General features: G+C 34.6%; 2 protein-coding genes across 2 annotated transcripts; both read right to left on the bottom strand.

Moving 5' to 3' along the window:
- Window positions 1-4,543: 4,543 nt before the first annotated feature.
- LOC128557392 (multiple epidermal growth factor-like domains protein 11) lies at window positions 4,544-12,877 on the bottom strand. The gene is made up of 4 exons (XM_053544728.1): window positions 12,743-12,877; window positions 5,915-6,055; window positions 5,044-5,202; window positions 4,544-4,710 (listed from the first exon to the last, which is right to left on the bottom strand). The coding sequence occupies exons 1-4, from the start codon at window positions 12,807-12,809 to the stop codon at window positions 4,544-4,546; spliced, it is 534 nt and encodes a 177-aa protein (XP_053400703.1). The 5' UTR covers window positions 12,810-12,877.
- A 341-nt stretch (window positions 12,878-13,218) lies between these two features.
- On the bottom strand, window positions 13,219-24,825 carry LOC128557186 (uncharacterized). Its single transcript, XM_053544154.1, has 5 exons — window positions 24,718-24,825; window positions 16,518-16,661; window positions 15,890-16,117; window positions 14,768-14,986; window positions 13,219-14,570 (listed from the first exon to the last, which is right to left on the bottom strand). Exons 1-5 carry the CDS (start codon window positions 24,785-24,787, stop codon window positions 14,419-14,421), a joined length of 813 nt encoding a protein of 270 aa, XP_053400129.1. The 5' UTR covers window positions 24,788-24,825; the 3' UTR covers window positions 13,219-14,418.
- Between the last annotated feature and the right edge of the window lies 1 nt (window position 24,826).

Genomic DNA, 24,826 nt, shown 5'->3' with positions numbered 1-24,826 from the left:
GTCGAAGGCCTTAGATATATCTATGCATGTGTTCATTTTCAAATCTGGAGATAGAGTTAAATGATAATATGTGTCAAATGAGTGATATCCTGTAAAATAATCTTTCAAAAATCCTGACTGATACGAGTATACCCCTTTGCACAACAAACATTGCCTTGATAAAACATAGCAAATGTAACTAATGTGAATAATAACTGATAATTAGTGGTGATAATCGGACAGCATAAGAATAATCGATTAATCGGATATAATCGGAAGGCCTTCCGAGCGATTAATCGGACAATAATCTGACTTTAACACTGAACTTACTGAAACTTACTAACCATTTGCTCACTTGACTAACTGTATTAGCAATTTAAATAGCAGGATTGATGTAATTTGCTTGTGAACTTGTATGCAGATATCAATGTACATTTTATTATTGGTTCAAACTTCAATGCCCTCCTATTTGTTCATGTTATAAAATTACAGATCTACAGCTGTATATAAAAAGATCTAGAAGCACAATGCTGATTGAAATTGTAAAGTAAATCAACCCACATTACGAACGTGGGGGTACCTTTATTTGCGTACTCTTTACGCCATAATTGGCAAACGACACTCCCAATTTTTAAATTTTCTTTCACTGCTACACCTTCACATATCTTGTAGTATCCAAAGTACTTCCACACTGATGATATAGTTTTCCCTGGATAGGTGAATATAGCTTTGATTGCATTATCATTTTGATTGTACGCAGCATGTTTTGCCCCCATTTTGAAGAGTGGAAAAGAAATGAACCTAAAGAGGAAATACCACCAAAGAGACGCGTAACTCCCGAATAAGCTTTAACCTCGCCTAAGCGTCAAATAATCGATTATGCAAGTTCATAATTGATGTCGGCAACTTTGGCTCATTAAGCGATCGACAATCTGAACATCACTACTGATTCATAATTAACAGGCAATGAAATGCTAGCAGACTAATAATCTTCTACTAAGTAGACTGTGGAAAGTTTTTATACTGTTTACTCTACTGTTCTTAATTAATTGCCACATTTAGGTTTAATTACACGATTTTCAGTTCTTACAGTATATATATCTCACTGGTATTTTTACAGTGAAATATATCAGTTACAGATTTTACCAAGAAGAAAGTATAAATATAACGTATAAAATTTAGTTGAAATACAGTATTTTTAAAAAAAACCAAAAAACTTTGTTTTACATGGTATGACTCAAGTTATTACATACATGCACTTCTTTTTAATTCTGTATTAAAGCTAAAGTGTGGAACCGAAAATGTAAGTATTTTCCATATAGGCTGTGTGATGTCATTATAAAATGTTAAATGCGTTACTTTTTTATTTACATTAGTTTTGTCAATTTTGGTCGTGTGCGCGTCCGCATAATGGATATCGCCTGGTTTAAAATGTGGCATTACCATAGCTTTCTTTCACATATTAAGATATCTAACTTCGTTTAAGGTCCTGTATAAGATGGACTGAACAGAATAAATGATAAAGGTTTAGCTACAGAATATTTCTCATTTTTCAAAACTGTGTGACTAATTAAATGTGTAACAATATGAAATAAAAATTTAATAAATGATACATATCTGGTCCATTTCACCTCCTTATAAAGTCTGACCGGTACGTTTTATTAGATATCATTACGATAAGTGCGCAATAATTCAAAATACAGAAATGTATTATTTCGTGATGAATCAACGCTACTGGATCATTACTAAGGTAGTACCGCATGTTTATTTGTGTATCTCTTGTTCATCATATAAAAAGTAACAGGAAGACAAAAAGCATGAAAATTTAGAATAAAGCATGGATTTCGCGTACGGAAATAAAAATAATCACTTTATGAATTAGGAGTAACCGCTGAGTAAATTTATTACAACGGCATCGTTTATATCTTCTTGATTTTAAGATATGATATTAAACATCTGACACGTTACATACTTCAAACAAATGTCTTAGAATTAACTTGAAATGAGCTGATCTCTTTCATCATGAGCAAATATCTCAAAAACAAGCACACGGAACTATGCATTAATGTCATCATATTATAAGCAATCCGTTTATTTAAGACTCTGAGTAGTTTCATCAAAATCTCAATCGCAGAAAAAGTTCTATTTGTGAAAAAATATCATGAAAAATGATCTTTGATAGAATGTTTGAAGTCAAAATGTTTCAAATCAGACAATCGATTACACGACTCTATCTTTTCATTTGCCGATTTTGGTATACTCTGAAGTTTTAAAAATCAGGGTTTATCCAAATTCTACATTTATTTATAGAAAAATATGGTTGGAACATACAGAACTATCTTAAACTTACACAAGTTTATAATTATTCAACAGCAGTCTGAAGACACTTTCGAGACAATGGTTATCAAAATCTGAATTTTATGGGAATGTTGTATACGTATTTCGTTAGATTCTATGTCATGGCATTCTCCGTGATATGGAGTCTTATAGCAACTGGCATAAGACCAGAAAGTAAAAGCCACTGTACATGTTATACCTTACCCCCTAGGTATACTATAAGAACCTATTTCGATCGTACTGTTCTCACATAAAACGCGCATTTCAATGAACGGGTACCAAGCATACTGAACAAGCGGTGACTTATCTTCCGTCTTGCACCAGTCAAATTGTCTCAATATTTCATATTGCAGAGATACTCCACATATTTTATGCTTTTGTCAACATTACAGAAAACAACTTGCCTGAACTTCGCTATTTTAAACATCCGGTCTGGAGGTCACAGCAGTGTGCACATGTTAGGCGAAATGTTAAAAAACAAAAACAGATTGCATTTATATATTCGCAGTTATACAATAAAACTCGAAATGATGAATGAATTCATCTTAGAAATGATTTTGAACTTTGAATTTAAAGTCATACATTGGTACATATCTGTATTGTTTCTCTAATTCACATTGCAGATTTATGCAGTGTATGCACATTTAAGCGTACACTTGTAGTTAAACGTCGATTAACACACATTTTCACATCAGCCAATCAGAATAATTATGTAATCTAGACCGGAACTTCATATGGGAAGTTCATCCAAGTTGATTAAACTATAAACTTAGTGTTGTTTCTCTGAGATGTGAAATATCGAAGGAATGTGACCGGTACACAATGGAAGATAAATTACCACTTGTTCAATATCCATAGTACACATTTACCGGGCTGCGCGTTTTGGGTGAGAAATGCGCGATTGAAATGGGTTGGTATATTTTCCCGTTCATGACCACGGTTCTTATAGAATACCTAGGGGTAGGGTAAAACATGTAAAGTGGCATTTTCTTTCTGGTCTGGTGCCAGTGCTTATAGCCTACTAAGACTGGTCTGCTTTTATACTTGTATTTGGGCCCTTAGTGGCGTTCCTCACTGGTTCTTTAGCTTTATTCTTGCATAAAAACTACTTTTTTCACTGGATCCGCCCATGTATAAACGGGAGAAAAATCGCGTGCAAACAAGGCAATTCACGTGCTGTTAATACATGATTTTTATTTTTGAAATGCTTTGCCAGGGACGTATGTATGTATTTCTGCGCAGACTGATATTTGGCATCTGCATCTTGTTTCTTCCACCTTCGGTCTCGGTCACAAACAATCCCGCGGGCTTCTGCAGACGTTAATACACAAAAAAAAAACGTGTATTATCCCTACATTTATATTTCAGTGGGCCAGTGGTCTAGTAGTAACACGCTTGACTGTCAACCCAGAGGTCCGGGGTTCGAATCCCGGTCCAGGCACTGGAAATTTCTGAGATGCTCTTGAGTGTCTCCCACCTAACTTAGAGGCCTGTACTGGTTCTTCTCAGGAAAGACGACTTGCGTGTATCGGTGCTATACACCGGGCACGTTAAAGAATCAGACTGTCTTTTCGCAAAGAGCTAGGCTAAGTTAGCCGGACAGGCCTGTATCTAAAAAGGATTTCTATCTGTTCTGGGGGCTTTATCTCACTCTGACCCTCTCGTCAGATCGCTCTGTGTCTGTACTAGTAGAGGATGAATTTCGCGCCCTGTGTGGCTGCGTTTGTGCTATGTAAAGCGCCTTTGAACGTGTTATCATGAAAAGGGCGCTATATAAATCTGGTATAATAATAATAATAATAATAATGATGATAATAATAATAATTTCTACACGAAAATGTTTGTCTTTTAAATAGTTGGCTTTTTGTTACCTCTACGTTTGATAGAGATTCACCTGCGGGTATAATTTGTTTATAGGTTTATGCTCCCTGGTGGTGTTTTTTCCACTAACCGTTCGAATACGATGTCTAATATGTTCCTTAATGTGTTTGTTTGGTTTTTGTTTGTCTATTTGTTTTACGTGGTCTTTGTTTTATATGTATATGTCTATCGATTACACATGCATACACACATACATATATACATACATACGCTGTTGCTAGTTGGTTTTGTTTTAGGAGGTAACGTTCTGAGAACCATGACTATTCCTGTTGGATTCTTGTCATTTTTAAGCAAATTGTTTGTTAGAAATGCTCATATGCAGAACTCGCATATGAATGTATAAGCGTTATGGGTCGTTTAAAAGAAATATACCATCCTTGCATATGTCACCAGTCCATCCTGGATCACATCCATTCGTACAGGTACCATTTGTATGTATACACACTGTGCCATTCAAGCAATGCGTGCTACAGTTAAGCGTGCAATTTGCTCCGTAAAATCCTTCTTGACATTCTACAGAAATAGAATATTGTATGTGGTGTGACACCCTTACAGCTAGTTAACCCTTAAAATTACTTAAGGTAATGCCTGTCCACCTGGCTTCTTCTAAAGTGATCATTTAATGATTATATTAAAATAATGCACAAATAAAAATCTCTAAATAATATGCAAAATTTTCATTAGTATCAGCGTGGTACACTAATATTAACAAAATAATGTACTCTAGATGATCTATCATTTAAGTCTATCTGTACAACATTAAATGCTGGTCATGTTAATCATAAGCTGAAACTGGGAATATAATTTTCGCTGACATCGATTTAATGATTAAATAAAATTAAGAACCTCTATTAGTAAACTTACTATCATGACAAGTGTCTCCAGTCCATCCTGTTTTGCAACCTGACAAACAGTAACCATCTGCAGGTGTGCATGTTGAATCGTACAGACAATGTCCACTACAATTAAAGCTACAGTTCCGTCCATATGTTCCAGTCGTACACCCTGTAAGGTTTTGGAATTCATTTCACAAGAATATATTCATAAGCAACACTTTGTATCGAAAGTAAGTAATTAAAATCAAATTTCTCTCTCTATGACTTTGTCATTTGTAACGTCAACAAACAGGACATTTGTGGTCTTGGGAAAAGACGTTTATGCAAAATGATAAATCTCATAAAACCCATTAGGTAGTTGAATGTGTAATTTCTGTCTGAAAACTTATATTTGATAAGTGTATGAATCCTAAAATATAATCCGGCCCGACCTTGTTTACATTCCCGAAGCAGTTGCCATTCACACTATTACATGTTTTCGAAACAATTAGCACGACAATGTTGCGCACAGTTATCACCATAATATCCGATTCCGCAACCTATTTTATGGTGATAAATCAAGGAAACGTTAATATTAAAATTACAAGTAAATGAAAGTAAATTCCTATTAATAAGATTATTATCTACCATTTAAGTTGAAACATCATAGTGTCATGTAAATTACCTTTGACTGCAAAGAAACGATGATCAAAGTCAAATACTCTAATTCGTTTGATTCAAAAGGCTACACTCTTGCAATAATACCTGCATTGTTTGAAATAAAGCCATTAAATCGCCGCGACAGCTTAGTGGTAGAGCGCCCGCTAAAGTCGTGGGTCCGATCACTCGCTGCGTCATACAAAAGACACGAACAATGGTACTAGTAATATTTATACACTTACTTTCATTGCATTTTTTCCCTTTGTAGCCTGTCTTACAGCCTCGCTCGCAGCTACCATCCTTTTTACTGCAGATGGAGTTATTTCTGCAGTTACCACTACAATTGAATACACAGTTTCTACCATACTTGCCATCATCACATGCTGGAAAAAATATAGCGCAATAAATGACCAGAAAAATTCTCACTGTACGTTGAACTATTTCTGCAATTACCACTACAACTGAATACTAAAATATTGACCGAGCAACTTTTATTCCTAAATTGCAGTATAAAATTCCGGCACTGATTGTAGACTGGAATATCCGTCCCGAGTGTAACTTTTGAAGCGGGAACGAGGGTTTGCCGAAAAAGTGTGTAAACAGTTACCTGGGAGTCGGTTATTACCATCTCCACTTACAACAAGTGATAGAATAATTTTCTTGCATGTCATATTCAACAAATAACAGTAAAAATAAAATGAAACAAACGAGTTCTTATTGCACATTTTTCTAAACGCTGCTTATTAACAAAGCGCGGGAACTTTACCTCTGTAAACAGAAATTACGTCATGGCGTTAAAAAGAAAAATACAAGGTAGTTCCAGAATGCAAAATAGTTCCAGAATAGTTTTCTTATCTGCAGTGAATAGGGAAATATATTGTTGGGGGAAAATAGGAACAATGAAGGTAAATGATTTCATCCATATTTACGTACAAACTACAAAATGTGTAAAGTAATTACTACATGTAATACTATGAAGTTCGTTACACGTCATTTATAGCACGCGATTCACCTTAGAACCCAGGGTGTAGGATGAAGTTTTTCAGCACCGATAAAACTACCAGAAACCCAAGATCGGGATGCAAGTAAGGGTTATAATTCTCACAAAATGCAAGAGAGAAGTAATTCTTGATAATGTGATTACTTAAAATAATTAACAAGTGTACAATATTCCAGATCTTTAACTCGTACAGTATTCAAGAAAAAAAAAACATTTGAACACAAAATTCAAATTTCCTAATGTAGTAGGGTCAAAATATCCCCATGTTGGTATTTACTCCTTTTTGTTGTTTAACCTCCTTTGATTTCATTGTGTGTGTGCGTGCGTGCGTGCGTGTGTGCGTGTGTGTGTGTGTGTTCGGGTTTAACGTCTTTTTCAACAATTTTTCAGTCATATAAACGACAGTGTCTACTTGTAGCAGTGAGCACAATGCCCAACTTTATAGTGCTGCCTCACTGGATCATCACGCCGTAGACACGTGGCATGATACCCCACCCAGTCAAATTATACTGACACCGGGCTGACCAGTCCTTGATCTCATTGTTATCTTAATCCGGAAGTCTCATTGTATTCGAGAAAAAACGAGAGTTGGCACGAATATTTCAGGAAGAAAGGCGGGTTTTGAAATAATTACAGTCTTTTATGATATTCCATTGTTCCATAAACTAATAGTTTAAAGCTAAACAGTTATATACATTTTAAAGGTAATTTGCTGGCTTGCTGACATATTCTCTAAGCGTACAGTTTTGATATTTTGGTAATTTGAATAATATGTTTTGTAATGTACATGAATCGTAATTTTAGATGGCGGTTTTGATGGAAGTCTATTTGATTTCTTTCTGTAAGTTGTTATTATTATTAAATTACTCCTTATGATCCTAAGATTTGATTAACATGCATGGCACTATAAATTCCTTATTATCATTAACAGCATCAGCACAGCACTAGAAGTGAGTTTGGAAGTTGTCCAGTCAGAGTGGTGGAATTGTGCCTGTTCATTTATGGTTTACAGATTCCAAACGTCTGGTGAGTCATGTAAATTATATTGTGTCATTTGACTCTGTACATGCATAAGTATTCATTATTTTATATCGTTTTAAGGTGCTTTTATCTTTCCTGACCGCTGTGCTTAAATATGTTTCTTCATGATGAGTTCTGAATGAATTAATAAGATACACATGTAATTATAAATGTATCCAGTAAGTAATCAAGTTAGTATTGTATAACAATGCGAATCGTATTGATTGTCTATTTTTAGAACCAGATATGATCAGAGTACAGTTTGAGAGCATTTGGAAATGTTTTGTTATAACATAATTATATAGAACAATAAAGGACAGAACAGATCACATATTTCTCCTTCTTATAATTGGTAATGTGTACCAAATAAGACCGAGTACAACACTAAGTATATATTAAATGTCCGTAACTTTGAAAAAATGAAAGTGTGAGTTATGGGTCTTAGCATACGTATTCAATTTATAACGAAAAACACTTGCACAAAGTTTCAAAACAATAGTTCTTTATAACAAATTACTTGTTTTTGAAAACCCAACGGGCTGAAAAATAAGATATTTCTACCTGTCATTAAAACAAAAACAACAAAATATTGTTTCACTGTTTCCTGCATGTTATAAACGTCATCACATTTCTTGAAACCCCAGCTCATTCTCAATAATTGATGCGTTGTCATTTGATAATATTTATAGCCCCTGCAAAGTTCTAAAAAGACAGAGATAGATGTGTATGAATGTACTATAAACTTAAGTACGTTCAGATTATTTCTTATTTTTACACTCTAGAAATTGATTAATGAGGACTTTTAAAAATTTCAAGATATACTAAATGCATTTAGTAAATAACAAACATAGCGCCGTGTGCTCGATTTTTGCTAATTTCGCAAATTTCTATTATTAACGTCAAAAAGAAGTTTACTATTTTGATGGCATTTTTGCAAGCATAAGATTTTAATGAAATTTGTCACAGTTGTAAATCAGCTTATTGTCTATTATAAAATTGTAAGCTGATTCGAAAACATTACTTGAAATTATTTTCTTCATCTTTAGAAAAACGGTAATGCTACCGTAATTATAGATGCACACATACGGTCACATTTATGATTTCCGTTCCGTTTGCCGTGTGCAGGTTTGATACTATGATATCTGGAAAAATAACGTTTTGTCATGACTTCTGGTTTTTTAAACCCAATAAAAATAAAACTTCAAGTTTTACGTGACATTTTCAAAGTCATCTCCCTTTAAAGTAAACATCTTAACATTGGGTATAGATGTAAATGTGTCCTTAGTATAGTTTTAAGAGAAAGTCATATGAACTTTTGATTGGCTCCAAAATCATCATTTGGCATTAAACAGAACGTACTTGCGCACATATACATAATGATTAAACAACAAGTCCTTGACTTTAATATGTATTTTAATGACATTTTATGAGAGAGGTGCTATTTCTTCTTTTTTCATGTGTGACTGATTAAAGAATTTCTGGAATTACATTTGTACGATTTCTTAGCAGTTGATTAATGAATTAAAATACATTCTAAATTAAAAAAATAATCTATATATATTTGATAGGTGATTAGCAAACCTGTTGTACGCTTGATTTCAAGAAATGAAAAAGTAGCTCTTTCAACGGTTTGCATCAGTGGTTATTAGTGGTTCTCATACATTTGTATTAAGCATAATTACTAATTTATTGATATTGAGTTAACATAACGCTAATCATGTGAAAAATACTTTTACACGAAAGGGAACAAGTTATCATATGCGCTGGACAAAAGCTGATATGAATCTGAATTACCTATTTTTAATGGCAGAATACTTCATTTGGGAGTACAACACGTTTTTCATGGTGTCCGACTTATTCTACCGTGCATGAACCGAGTCTGCAGCATTTTGGTATATGTCGTTTTGGGCGACCTGTGGTTTTCCATTTCTTCTATTTCGTAAGCCATATATCCTTTGAACTGTGTTTACACATTATCAAAATTATATGGTACTTGCCCTAAATACATTTTCTCCTTTACAAAATGAAAAAATGCATTAAAATAGTAGACATTTGAGATTTTTCCAAATTTTGCACTTAATGTTTGGGACTACATGAAGATTTATGTGTCAGTTTCATGCTAACCTAGTGAAGATATATATCATATCTAATGAAACACGTTCTGTACTTTATATTTGCTAATACAAGTTATAGAAAGAAACATCAGCAGAAAAATTCAGATATTTTTTGGACGTCAGACGCTCATTTTGCATGTACATATAGTTTGAATTAAAGTATTGGATCCGTAATAGCGTACCCCCTTTTTGAAGAGTATTCAATTCCTACCATAAACCTACTTTGACTGCAATTTTCATGGGGGGGGGGGGGGGGGGGGGGGGGGGGGGGAAGGTGGAGAGGGGTGCAAGTGTAGGTTCAAGCCCCACTGGGACCAAAACTTTTTTCCCCATATTTTCCTTTTTTTCTAGTAAGTTTTTACTTCTTTCAAGACTTATCATGAATGTATTGTACTAAAGTGGAAAATATTTTCATTTTATAGGCAATTTCCTGTTGTTCAAAGTGAATTTACCTCTGAATCAGAAGGGGTAGAGTTAGACATCTTTAAAAATACTGAGTAACGTGCGGTAAAAGTTCTCTATTTTGCCTTCAATCTTTAGATTACATATTGTGGAAGAAATGCAGGTAGGTTTTACTTCTGCGTGCCCCAAGGTTATTTTTGAATGAAGTGAGCAAAATTCAAAACAGACCCCCAGGATTCGACCCTTTTTTCAATGTTTGGAGTTGGAATTCTGTCTCATTAAATCTGTTTACTTGAGGCACCCCAGAAAAAATGATATTTACAGTTTTATTTTGTGTTTTATAATTGTTTAACAATAGTTTGATGTTTCTTTTATCAAAATTAATGCTATAAGGAATTCTCTGCAAACGTTTTAGATAGTGGCCATCACATTGAAATTTGTCTCTACTTTAGCTTGAGGAAATACCATAAATTATACAAAATTTACAAAAAAACGGCACGGTAAAAATTGTTTAAAATTTGCAACACAGGGCGAAACATGGTCAACATTAAGAATATACCGAGCAAATGTCATTTTTAAACATTACTATTAGGGGTCCAATACCTTAATTAACTTCTTCATTGTTCTAATTATTGCAATATATACGTTCAGTTGTTGCATTCTAAAGTTGTCCGAGGTCCAATATCTATTAAATCACACACTTTTGTTAGTTGGCGGGGTAATGAATAAGCAAAACGTCGACGGAAATATCGGCATATTTATAAAACATACACGAAGGTAATTAGAATGGACATTCGTCAATACGCATTCCTGATTTGAATCAATGAGGTGAAACATAGGAATATGGCGGCGTTTATATCCCGTCTTTTTTGATTTAGCTGAAATATAAGCTCTATCTCAGATTACAGACATTCAGTATACGCGTAAATATGTAAACATGTTTTAGTGCGAAGTTGTTATACTATCATATTTTGCAAATTTTTGTACATTAAAGTAGGAAAAAATGAAGGTCAGATTGATGCAGCTCATAAGACGTCTGATTGGTTGAAAAATGTATAAGGTATTCCGCGGTGCATATTTACCACGTAAAGTTGTCTTTCATTTGTGTAGAATGTGTTAGATGAGTTTGAAAACTATCGTATGTCATGAATTGAAATTCTAATCCATCATAACTGCCTAACATTGTATGGAATGATGCATTTTATGAGAGAAATAAACATTTTTATCTATGAAGCATTTTAATGATTTTAGTTTTAAAAATAACTGCCGGACTATGGGTAGAAAATAGTGCCCCATGCAGGTTTATGATAGTCGTTGGATGTTTTTTTGTTGTTTTTTTTTCATCCTGAGTAGATGACATAAAACTGTTTAAATGTTAGGAAAGGGCTGTGATCGGAAACATTAAGATGTGGGCATATGGAACTTGAGTATGTTCCGTCTGAATATCCTACTGCTCACGAAAGCATTCAGTTGGTAGACCGTTATTTATTTCATTACAAAAGCAGAAAACAAATGTCGAACTTACTAGTATCGTCAAACAAGTGAACGGTGGAGTTAACTACGCCGTTTAAAGCAACAACTACTACAATCAGTAAACGCCTCTTTTACCCCAGAGATCACTACAAGGTCTGATCTAGGTAACAAATGCATGCATGACTTTGACCCTGATTTGATGACATTATCGTACAAACTGAAGGTTACAAAGTATGACGTTTTAAATACCGTATGTCACAAGCGTCTGCGTAACGCACATTTAACTTCATTACACTCATCTCTACCCGCTAGATCGACTGGTTTCAACAGGAGGTTTCAATTCAAGTTTTCAGTGGTCTTTTCTGCGATAACAGTATTAGTTCATTTAGTTTAGAGTGTTGAGAATTTCATAACAAGGTATTTCGTCAAGGTTTCTGTTTATGTTAAATAAATGCAATCTTTTTAAACGTTATGACATAAAGGTTTAGTTGTCTTATTACTTGTGGTGTTCTGATAATGTAGTGTGTTCGATGTTTAAAGTAATACGGCTTTCTTATACCACTTAGACACATATATTATAAAACAGAAACATAATGTTTTATTTTAAATAATTAGGACAAATTCGACTTCTTTATCAATGTATGTGAATTATCATATTTCAGTCATTTTTTTTTTTCATAGTGTGAAAACTTCAGCCCAGTGGTATACGTCAAATAGTGTAAACGCTATAAATACAACAAATAGAGGGCCATAACTCTATTGAAAATAAATGACCCGGCATATGCTAATGATACTTGTCAGCAATTACTCAAAACTATATGAGAATGTGCCGAACCTTTTTAAAATTTGGCAACTCAAGAGTCATAACTCCATTGAAAATAACTGAACCGGGATATGCCGACAATAAGCACAACTAAGTTTTGCAATGATCACTTTTGTAAAGTTTGGTGTAAATCCGTTTAGTATTGTCAGACAAGTTGCATGGACAAACTTTGTGACAGACAGACGGACATCAAATCAATATTTCTGCGCCACTACATGTTGGAGACATAGATCATTACCGCCCATGCAGGTGTGTCCTGTCCATCCTGCGTCACATCCATTAATACAAGTACCATTCGTATTCATACATGTTGAACCATTTAAACAATGTTCGCTGCACTTGAAAGAGCATTGAAGGCCGTATGTTCCACCTGGACATCCTAAAGTTTAAAGCCGAAGAAAGAAAACACATTACAGGAATTTTATAAATTTAATAAACATTTTTACATCGGGAAAGTCAATTAACTGTACATTTCTAATCCAAAAACGTGTCCTATCAACTCAAGCCAAAATCTTATAAAACCAACATTAAAATATTTCCAATATGTAAAATGCATTTAAATATATGTTTACATACCATTCGAATTATCTTCTTACAAAAAGATCTTATTTGAATATCCAAATATATATTGTTATATTATTCATTTAAGAAAATAAACATATTGTTTGATTGAAAGGACTTACTATATACACAGGTAACATGTTTTTACAGCTGTATTCTAGACTCTAGAAAATAAAATATCTGATAATACCAAATATGGTAATCTTACTATGATCGCATAAATGACCAGTATAACCATTTATACATCCATTTGTACAATGGCCATCAATGCTATTGCAAACTAATTTTGAACTTTTTCTACAGAATGGACTACAGCTGTCTGTACAGTTTTTGCCATATCGTCCATTGGCACACTCTGAAATGGAGAGTTTTACGCTGCTGTTCTTTGGTACAAAAAGTTAATGTCCTTGCTGGGATTTTTGCTAGTTAAAATGATGTGATCTGCATTTATATAAGATTATTTAACTGCACTTTCAATAAGATAAGATTTGATATTCCATTTCGTTTCGGTAACAATCGATTACAAAATTAGGGTTTTCTTCGTTCGAATGGACACATTCATCTCAGCACTGCCTTGGGCTTGAAAAGTAACTTTGCCAACTACGTTTATTTACATTTCTTATATCTGCTTTTATTTTACCCAAATAATAATTTGTTTGGCATTGATGCCTTTATTTTATAAATAGCTGATAACAGTATACAGTTATTGTCTTTTAGTTATGAAATGATATTGTTAGAGGGCGTTGATAGATATCACTTTTCCCAGGTCATTTAATCATCATATTGACTGATTCTTAAAGGCAACAAATATTTTGTTATTTGATACAAGAACTTCAAGGCTACTTGTGGAAGTAGTTGCAAACATTTGCAGTGGTTGATTTGTTGTTTCCCATGTTTTAGTCTGAAATGGTTTATGACGTCACATGTTATAACGTCACAACGTTTTGATGTCCATGCTGTAGATTAAGATGTGTTTTGGTTCCATCCTCGAGTCAACATTACTTTTTTCAATATCATATCACAGTGTTTAAACCAGTAAAAATATGAAAAAAAATAACCTTTATAATAATAATTATTTGCAACGAACATGATATCAACAATTCCCACTCGAAGTGTGTCGTCACTCCTAAAGTAACTTTTACTTTCAATTAATGGTAACATTAATCGAATGCTTGCCGTAGTTAAGAGGAACCTTGAGCGGGATTTAATAGCCAAATAAAACATATGTGACACAATATGCATTATCGCTAGATGATTTTTACATCGCTGAAGAAAACTCTGTTTGGGTGATGTTAGAATATAGTGAACATATGTATCGATTTCCTATTTGTAATACGTATATTATGCCGACTTTTAATCATAATCCAGACTACCATTATTGCAGCGACTTTCCGTCCATCCAGGCTTACACGAAGAACAAGTACCATCATCTTTATCACAGACTGTTTGACAATGAGTGCTACATTTTTCAGTACAGCTTTCACCGAAATTCCAATCAGCACATTCTATGGAATGAAGACAGGAAAATGTTCAAGTTTTAATTATAAATGATAATTTGAAACAAAATATGTCCAGGTTTGTTTTTCGAATAATAAGTTCAGCGTATGTGATAATTCATACATGGTAATATTTGATTCATCGGTACATATAGCGACTAAATACATAGTATATTTTTAAACAAACATCAACTGGAAAACAATACCTCCCCAAATCCTGACATCACACAAGACAAGCTGTGTGCCATTAGTTGCGAGCTGGATTCTGAGTTGATTCCCATATATAGCTTTTGTACACCTAATATCAAACGTCGTTGTTCTCGGAGCAGTGTTATCATGCTTATAGCATAGTTCTTGGCCAGAATGGTCGTTCGAATGTTTGTTCGTATTATTTTTTACAGTCACTTCAAATTTCTTGAAATAATCTAAAATATATGTTGTATGGTAAATATGAATCAAAATTTATTCTTACGGAATATAATTACTGAGAACTGCACTTTTCTAATTATCTTAGCTCTGATCAATATTTATTAAAAGATTTATAATTTCCTGTAACATAAAAAACAATAAACATGTATATGAAGAAACTCGTTTACTTTGCTTTAGTATCTGTTCTAGCATAAAACTGCTGTTTTTCATTTTCAGTGGGTGTTTTAACAGAAGAGTAAATGTTTTAAGAAAGTGCTTCTGGCACTCCTACGCTTTAACTCAAACTACACTGAAAATCCCGCGGAGTTCATAAACATTTAATGACGTTGATAGACAATATATATTTATTTTTCCAGCTTTCACATGTTTCATGCTAGAATAGTGTTAACCCATATTTGTTTCCCGTTATTACATTAGCAGATTCCTTCGTGATACGTAGGTATCTTTGTCCTATCGAGATCTGACACTTGGGATTCTGCAGATATTTTAAATGAAATCAATGCGTTATCCCACCAATTAGATGATTGAAATAAGCATACATAGCTCAATAGAAGCTCAGGTAACCTCATCAACCCGCCCGCTTAGCTCAGTAGGGAGAGCGCAGATCTACGGATCACGTGGTGGCGAGTCCGACCACCGGGTGATGCGTATGTTCTCCGTGACGATTTGATAGAAGACATCGTGTCTGGAATCATTTGTCCTCAATCGGTGATTTTTGTGGGGAAGTAGGCTGCTACTTGCGAAAAACAGGTTTGTACTGGTATAGAATCAAGGAACACTGGTCAAGTTAACTGCCTGCCGTTACACAACTGACATACTGTTGAAATATGTTGTCAGACATGTCACTCACAATTATTTATGTTTATTATAAAGCGTTTACTTCTACTTATTTTCCTTACGTAAGTACTCTCTGCGAGTAACAATAGAGACATTCCTGATTTTGTACTTTTCTTTTAGCCAAAGTCTCCACCATGGGGTAACCCTTGACTGATTTGCATATATTGTATAACTGCAAGTTGATAAACTTTTGTCGACAGCCATTATCGCAAATTGCTTTGTCTCTATATTACTTTGGTGGCGGGCCAGCATTAACTGTTCGTCACTATGACCTACAGGCACTATATTTTCTGCAAAAAAGTCAGCTTAGTCAGGGTTTATCGGCACTATATAATTTACTTGCAAACACTTTATCACGAGGAAAATATATAACAATATGAGCGTACTTTATTTTCAATAAATGGTATGTACACATGTAATAAAAATATCGAAATAGTTCAATGGTAGATTAAAGTATAATGACACACTATGTTCTCAGTCTGAACATTTGCTTGATTCACCTCAATTTTATAAAAAAAAAAAAAAAAAAAATAAAATAAAATAAAATAAAATAAAAATAAATTTTGTGATCATGAGAAACCTATAATCGTGTTTTCCCAATAAATCTTAGGAATCAATACTAGCACATCTTCTATCGAGTAACCTTAATATTTATAAAGTTTGAAAAAACTACATTTATATAATACTTACCACGTTGGCACCCAGGACCTACCCAGGCGAAGTCACAACCTGAGGGACAGTTTCCCGTGCTGCTGTTACATTGTTCATTATTCATACAATGACACTCGAAATAACAGTTTGGTCCAAAATGGTTTCTGGAACTACATTTCGTATCTGAAATGATGTTGAAAGCGGCAACATTACATGAGCGCATTTATAGATGTTTTCATAATTATTTCAAGCGGACATAAGGAAAGATACTAAAGCCAAACAAAAATAATACCAACCCGTGCTTGTTTTCAAGAAAAATAAAACAAATATTTACCCCACCAACAAAAGTAAGTTTTTCATTACCTAAACCATCTAAAATTATGAACATTTTTCTTTCTTTCTTACACAACAAATTGTTATTACAATGTTATAAACTGTTCCATAATTAAGTTTCTTACAATTTAATGATTGTCTCATGCTGAATAATAATCCTTTAAGGTTTCGTATCTTTAGGTCATATACGTTTTGAGATCTTTCAGGCTCTTTACATATCATTTTGACTAAGTCAAGAGCCATTACTCTGGTATAGCAGTTGCACAACTTCACATGCTGAATGACATGCATAAAATTTGCATGACCCTAGGCCATAAACATTTTTGACTAAGTCAAGGACCGTAAATCTAGTTTTACTGAGTCAAACCTCTTTTCTTATATGCTTTTCTCTGTTAAAACTCTCTTACGCTAGAATGACGTCACGTTAACGGTCGGTGACGTTAATGTTTTTGTTGCGACCAAGAAAGAGCGCTACTATATTTTTCATCTACTGATTTAGATTAAGGGGATATTAGAATAGAAATAATTTATACCAAAACCGTATTTTAACACTATTTATACACTCGGGCGGTAATACGTCGTACAAATAATTTCACTTGGGCTGCACCCACGTGAAATTATTACGCCCGACGTATAACCGCCCATCGTGCATAAATAAGTGTTAAAACACTCTTTTGCTATAAATTATTTCTTAAAAGTGGGTTCGAGCCTCACTCGGGGCGTTGCATTCTTCATGTGAGGAAGCCATCCGGCTGGCTTACGGAAGGTCGGTCGTTCTACCCAGGTGCCCGTTCGTGATGAAATAATGCACGGAGGGGCACCTGGGGTCTTCCTCCACCATTAAAGCTTGAAAGTCGCCATATTACCTATCATGTGTCGGTGCGACATTAAATCCAACAAAAAAAAAATTCTTAAATAAAATCCCTTGTGCACAACTTTACATGCTGAATGATATTCCTGTATGGTTTCATGAGGTACATGCGACGCAAACTTTTATTCCCAGTATGCACATTTGGTATTATAACTGTGAGAAATATAAAATAAAACCAAAGTGCACAACTACACATGCTAAACAATAATTCTATGATGTTAAATGACTCTAGGTCGAATACTTTTTGAGATATACACAACATAAATTCGTACGGACAAGGGCAAATCTAGTGACCAGCTCTCAAATGAAAACTATATAAGGGGTAGAAATGGAGGGCGGGGGTTGGGGCGTGTGGCACAAATAGTATTACAACATTTTGAACTTGCCAGATTTGATCTTGAAAGAGATACATTTAGATTTTCTGAAATTTTATTTGACTGCGGCTGAATCATGACTCGATTAAATAGTTGACCTTGGTTGTCCAAAATGTTTTCAATTGATGCAAGATTATTTTCTTGAACACGAACTTCCAACGACTACTCCTCCAATAAAACACTTTCATACAAACAACTTTAGAAGGCAAACTTGCACGGTCTAAATTGTAAATATACACGATATGTTTTGCCCAGAGACGCTGCATACCCGAGAACTATACACTTTCGGTGGCGAATCGAGAAAATTGCTTACTGTGGTTATCGCTTGCTGTGCGATTGTTTGTTTGTTTGTTTTTGGTTTAATGCCGTTTTTCAACAGTATTTCAGTCATGTAACGGCGGGCAGTTAACCTAACCAGTGTTCCTGGATTCTGTACCAGTACAAACCTGTTCTCCGCAAGTAACTGCCAAATTCCCGACATGAATCAGAGGTGGAGGACTAATGTCGTTTATCAAATAGTCACGGAGAACATACGCCCAGCCCGACGATCGAACTCACGACCCCGCGATCCGTAGACCAACTGAGCTAAGCGGGCGGGTTGCTGTGCGATTGAGTCGCCCACAAAATATTGTGATGAACTCCTTTAGCTCATCATATATGTAAGTTTTACGAGAATGTTAAGGTAGTTTTATACATTCGATACAATTTCTTTTTCTTTAACATATAATTAAATCCTGGTATCTCTAAACTTCAGAATATACTTATAGCTGGGCAGATTAAGTCATATATTTAGGAAAATACTGCATTTGTTGATGCAAGAATGAAATTTGGCATGTGTACTCGTCTGAGCCTCCTTCTTTCAAAAAGTCTGCTAGCCACTTGAAAATTCAATATGGCGGCCATTTTTCAAGATGGCCGCCACAGGAAGTTGCTTTTTGACTTAAACAGACCTAAACCGAGTTCATTTTTGTCAATTTTGAGCAAAAGATATCTTTTAAGATGTTTTGAGTGTGCAAAACCTCTTTTTGAGACACAAAAGACTGGTTTCAAAATCCAATATGGCGTCTTTTTTTTCAAGATGGCCGCCGTTTTATGTGAAAGATCTAATTTGCCATTAATACTGACGTTCCTAGGTGAATCAATTTTAATGTTATAGTCAAATAACATATTTAGAGTGTTAAAGGACAGTTTTTGTCTCGCCTGAGACTTTAGGAACTGATGGCGGACTAAGGCGTAGCTTTTCCGACGGGACGATTATGACGACGGCGGCGGTGGCGTCAAAGTTAAGTTTGTATGTCAAGTCCTTATCTCAGAAACTACTCTGTTTATTGGGTTGAAACTTCACGCATGCCTTTGTGGTCATTAGGCGCTGTACTAGGCCAAGGTCCATAACTCTGAAATAGATTTTAACAAAATTATCTCCCTTTTTAACTTAGAATTTTTAACGTTGGGTCTTCGTATTAAGTATTTTTCTCAGAAACTATTAGGTTTATTGGATTGAAACTTCACACACGCCTTCATGGCCATTAGGCACTGTACTAAGCCAAGTTCCATAGCTTGATTCGAACTTTTGGTCCAGCTTTATATAATGCAGAAAAATTTAAAATTAAAGTGTATATAGCAACCCACGCAGACACATCATTTTGATAAACAGAAGACCTGCTTTGTGTCATCTACTGTACTTGTTTCCCCTGGAAGGCATTTCTAAAGACTTCTTATTTTGGCCAAATAGTTGTCACAATTGCAGCTGTATAAATCTGTAAACGGGAGTCCAAAACGATTGCATTTACACCTAGAACAACATTGTTTTACATGCACATTTGGTCAGTTCTTCACAGCTATTTGCAACTGGTGGATTGTTGTCCAGTGCATCTGCCAAGGGTCACCATGTTTCTGCCATCCCCATTCAGCAGGATTTTTCGACTTCCATTTGGCAAACAATGCCTGTCCCCATATACAACCAGCTTGGTATGCAGCACGCTTTGTATGTTTAGCAAGGGCTGCTTGTGTCGGGCCAAGAGCATCATATGACGTCTGTTTTTTTAGCAAACATGTCCAGTCTGACGCGATAAATATCTGCTATAAAACTTGACCTGTCTTACATGAACATGACAAGCTTTTCACGAACTCCCTTGTCCTCATCACTGACCGATACACAGCAAAGTTCTTAAAGGCATCAGTCACTTCCGAACAAACATTCCAGTCTTTTTACCTTTTCCCCGGAAACCTGACACTACATCAAAATCTGTAAACGCACGAAAGAAAGCAATACCTTTCGCTTTCTCATGGTCATTTGATTGAATGACATCATTTATGGGAATCCATCTCAAATTTGTTCCCTGTCCGAAGGCTACCGAAGGTCAAGATCTTTCAGCTTAGAAAATACATGAATAGCTATGAATAGCGGTGGCAACTAAATCTGTGTCTGTAGCTTTACTGGCAAGCTGTTTATGACCCTCCGCAACAGCATGCACGCATTAACATCCGTATATCGAGTTACGCATGACTGCATGCGTCAGACCTTCAAGACTGATTTTCCTGATTGCATACAGTCTTTTCCTCTCTGGTCTATTTGTGTGTGCATTTCAACATGTCTGTCGGCCAAAAATAAATTTAATAAAAAAGATCAGTCTAGTTATCATTATCCCCCAAGATACTGCACTAATTGGTTGGGATTTTCCCGGTGCTAGTAACCCTTCGTCTAGCGCCATGACCTCATTTTGTTTTTGTTGTCATTGCTTTACATGTATTTTCTGAGCTGGAAGGGCTTGGCCTTGAACAGTTGTGGGTAGCCTTCAAACATTGAACACACTTGAATTGGATTCCCATACATGATGTCATTCAATAAATCGGCCATGTCAGTAAGTAGTGTCAGGTTTCCAGGGAAAGGGTTAAAAGGATGTTTGCAGAACTTTGAATGTTTGCCGGGAAGTGACAGATGTCTTTGGGAACCTAGGAATATATCGGACAGTGATGAGTAATGAGGACAAGATGGTTCTTGAAAAGCTTGTCATCTTTATTGCGTCAGACTGGACATGTTTGCCCCAAAACAGAGATCATATGATGTTATTCCCCCAACTCCAGCAGCATTTGCCAAACACACAAAGCGTGCTGCATACCAAGCTGGTTGCATATGGGGACAGGAACTGTTTGGCCATGGAAGTCAAAAATTCCTGCTGAATGGGGATGGAAGAAACGTGGTGACCTTTGGCGATACACTGACAAACAATCCACCAGTTGCATATAGCTGTAAAAGAACTGACAAATGTGCATGTAAAAACAGAATGTTGGGTAGGTGTAAAAGCAATGGGGTTTGACTAGTACTCGTGTACAGATTCTAACACTCAAATGTGACAACTAATTTGGCCAACACTCTAAGTCTTGAGACATGCTACCAGAGGAAACAATACAGTAGATCGGAATTGTTTCACAAGACACAAAGCAGATCTTCCTTTTATCAAAATTGCTGTGTCTACGTGGATTGCTATAATAATTATACACATTTAATTTTTAAAATGTCTTGCCTTATATAAAGTTTTGACTACACGTTCCAATCAAGCAGTGACGCCATAAAGGGGACATAATTAAAATATATTCCATGTAGAGACACAAAAACTTATCGTACAATTTTCCCAATTTTAAAAGGGGATAATTTTATTGAAATTGATGCCAGAATATGAAACTTGGCTTTGTACAGTGCCCTAATGACCATTGAAGGCATGTGTGAATTTATCCACCCATTAAAATAGTAGTTCTGAGAAAAAAAACTTAATACGAAGACTTAAACGTGAAAATTCTAAGTTGAAAAGGGGGATAATTTTCCTAAAATATGTGTCAGAGTTATGGAACATGTCTTTGTACAGCGCCTAATGATTATATCTTGAGATCCACCTCTCTTTTGTCCGAAATAACCAGACCGTTATTTAATTATGATACATCTCTAAATAATTCACTTGCACGACCGTGCTCATGACAATGAACTACAAGTTCAGCATTTATTCCTCATCGTCACGCCAGTGTTAAAATGTTGATTCAACATTATCTATTACATTTGCTCTTTTCTTGTCATATCGATAAATGATATATGATTTTATTAATGTATTAAAACAAGAATAAAAAACCTTAACGTCACCGCCGCCGTCATAATTGCCGTCGCCGTCGGAAAAGCTACGCCTCAGTCCGACATCAGATTTAAAAGACGCAGACCAGACAAAACTGTCCTACAACACTCTAAATATGTTAATTGTCCATAAATTAAAATTGGATTTAACTAGAACGTCAGAGTTAATGGGCAAATTAGTCTTCACAATAAAACGACGGCGGCCAACTTGAAAAAAAGACGCATATGGATATTGGAAACCAGTCATTTGTGTCTCAAAAATAGGTTTCGCACATGCAAAACATCTTATGAGATATTTTATCTCAAAATTGACAAAAAAAAAACACTGTATAGACTGTTTAAGTTAAAAATCAACTTCCTGCGGCCATCTGAAAAATGGCCGCCATTTCTGAATTTCAGTGGCCTAACGGCTTTTTGAAAAAAGCAGGCTCAGACGAGTACACAGCCAGAAATTCATGCTTGCCATCACACGAAATCAGTATTGTATCAGTTTAACTGCCCAGCTATTACAGATTTCGGCAAATTAGAAATGATAGACGATTTGAAACATCTTGACCTCACACAAGTTTTCACGATGGATATCTATTGGAAAATCACAATTTTCATAACAGTGTTACAAATAGAAATTCTGTTGCAATGTAGCTTTGGATTAAATTTTTCACAGTTGTAAATAAAGATATGACCTATAATATGAGGAAATAAAATGTATGTGCTTGTTTATGAGACATTTATCCATAAGTAAAGAGATCCGCACATTACAAGCTGAAATTAAGACACTATTCGTTTTTTTATGATATTTTGTCTTTAGAAAGTAACTTTGCTGTTTTAATAAATGTAGTCACAGATTGTCTTTAATTTAGAAAACGATTTTCATCTCCATTTACCAAGTTAAGGTTTGATTTTACGCTACCCGTTAACACCCTTACTTCCGGTTTATCAAACGTGCATAACTTTTATCGTATTTGATAAAAATGATTTCTATTTATAGAGAATTTAACACCGTGTATCAAACCTTGTCCAAACATATTGAAAGTACAATTAATATGACTATTTAATAATTTCCTATTACATTTCACATACATTATCAACATTGAGAGTAACATTTTCGTTCGCCGCTCATGTGATAGTCAAATGCATTGTCACTTCTCGGAAGAAACCCTTTTTCAACTTTTCATGAAGTTTGTTTGAAATCATAATCTTATTTTTAAGTCTGATATGCATATCTTTATACCTTGTTCAGTTGAATTTTGAAGATAAGCATAAGGCAAACTGTAATCTCTTAACTTAATTTGATAGAAGTTAACATATATATGTTACGTGCTTTAATCCCAAACACTTTGTTGAAGGATAAGGGTACTCCATCCTTGAATTTACAATTGTAATTTTCAAATGATATAAGTAGTGACAATGTTGCCGTGGTATATTAAAAATGGATACAGTACCTGAAACACGCTAACTAAATGTATTGGTTAGTAACAAGTAGGATTAACGAGGTTTGTAAATATTAAGATATTGATTAAATTATGTCATTCCTCTTCTCGACCTAAAAGCATGTAAAGTGTTCCTCTGATATTTTAAACCGAACTATACTAAGATTGGAGGTAATAATCGACCAAGAAATGCATGGAGGGATGTTTTCTAACGGAAAATTTTACTTTTCTAGAATAATTATTTGAAGCATCATAACAGTTTCAATTCATGCATCATTCATAGATTTTCTACACCGAGTGTCACTCAGTGCAAAAGACGTTTGTCAATACTACATGAAACACTCATTTATACAATTCAGAAAGAAAAATGAAATATATCGGGATTGGTTCAATTTGATCAGGACGTTTTAACTTGATATGTGTATGAATTAAATATGTAATTCAACGTAAAAATCAAGATCTGACTTCTAATTAGTAATTATGATTATAAGATGATAACATTCTTCTGTCATAAGCAGTATATAGAAATGCTTGTATTCTAAAGACTTATATGTCTTAACAAAAAAATATAAATGCTATAATGATTTAATGAAATGATATACTCAAAATAAAACGTTTTGTTAGCACATTTATTTGTATATACATGTAACTATAACATGAGATACGATTTTGATGTTTTCATCAATTTAACTAAATTTGTTGGGGCAGACAATTTATAACATAAATTTTATTATGCTCGGACTCATTCTGCTGTCTGACTGACAGGTTATTGCCATTTGATGTAAAACAGATCTTTTTGTCAAATAAAGACAATATCTGTGTTGTCAAATTATTAATACTTTGTAAACAATAAGTGAACATACTACAAAAACATGACATCACAGTGACTGCATTAAAAATTGAAAGTTCTCACGTCAGAATTTTACCTCCTTTCATACCAAAATTTCAGGATGCGCCTTCATAACATGCTTTCAGCCAGGCCTCTATCCGGATTTAAATGTACCCTGCAGGATTGCCAATGTAATTGAACTGACTAAACTGTTTTTCTTTTCTGTATAATAATCATAAAATTTAGTTGGTATTTCTTAAGCAGTAGAAAAACAATGTTTACCTGAACCTTTAAAATAAAAGCACAGTAAAGCAAAAAATAATCCATATATGATTTTAAAACACGTCGCCATTCCTACTTCATGATGTGCTATACCTTACTGAAAACTTTT

Source organism: Mercenaria mercenaria, chromosome 5, assembly GCF_021730395.1.
Source record: "Mercenaria mercenaria strain notata chromosome 5, MADL_Memer_1, whole genome shotgun sequence".
NCBI classification, from domain to species: Eukaryota; Metazoa; Mollusca; class Bivalvia; order Venerida; family Veneridae; genus Mercenaria; species Mercenaria mercenaria.
Note: the sequence above shows the minus strand (reverse complement) of the source record. Positions and strands in the feature narration are given on the sequence as shown.

What these genes read in the sequence shown, in the direction of transcription:
- LOC128557186 (XM_053544154.1), bottom strand. Translation starts at nt 24,787, where the DNA reads ATGGCGACGTGTTTTAAAATCATATATGGATTATTTTTTGCTTTACTG. An exon ending in CTTTTATTTTAAAGGTTCAG is followed by an intron (nt 16,662 to 24,717) that starts GTAAACATTGTT and finishes ACATCATTTCAG; the next exon opens with ATACGAAATGTAGTTCCAGA. An exon ending in AGGTCCTGGGTGCCAACGTG is followed by an intron (nt 16,118 to 16,517) that starts GTAAGTATTATA and finishes ACTTTTTTGCAG; the next exon opens with AAAATATAGTGCCTGTAGGT.
- LOC128557392 (XM_053544728.1), bottom strand. Translation starts at nt 12,809, where the DNA reads ATGAATACGAATGGTACTTGTATTAATGGATGTGACGCAGGATGGACA. An exon ending in AGGACACACCTGCATGGGCG is followed by an intron (nt 6,056 to 12,742) that starts GTAATGATCTAT and finishes TATTTTTTCCAG; the next exon opens with CATGTGATGATGGCAAGTAT. An exon ending in AGGGAAAAAATGCAATGAAA is followed by an intron (nt 5,203 to 5,914) that starts GTAAGTGTATAA and finishes AAAACCTTACAG; the next exon opens with GGTGTACGACTGGAACATAT.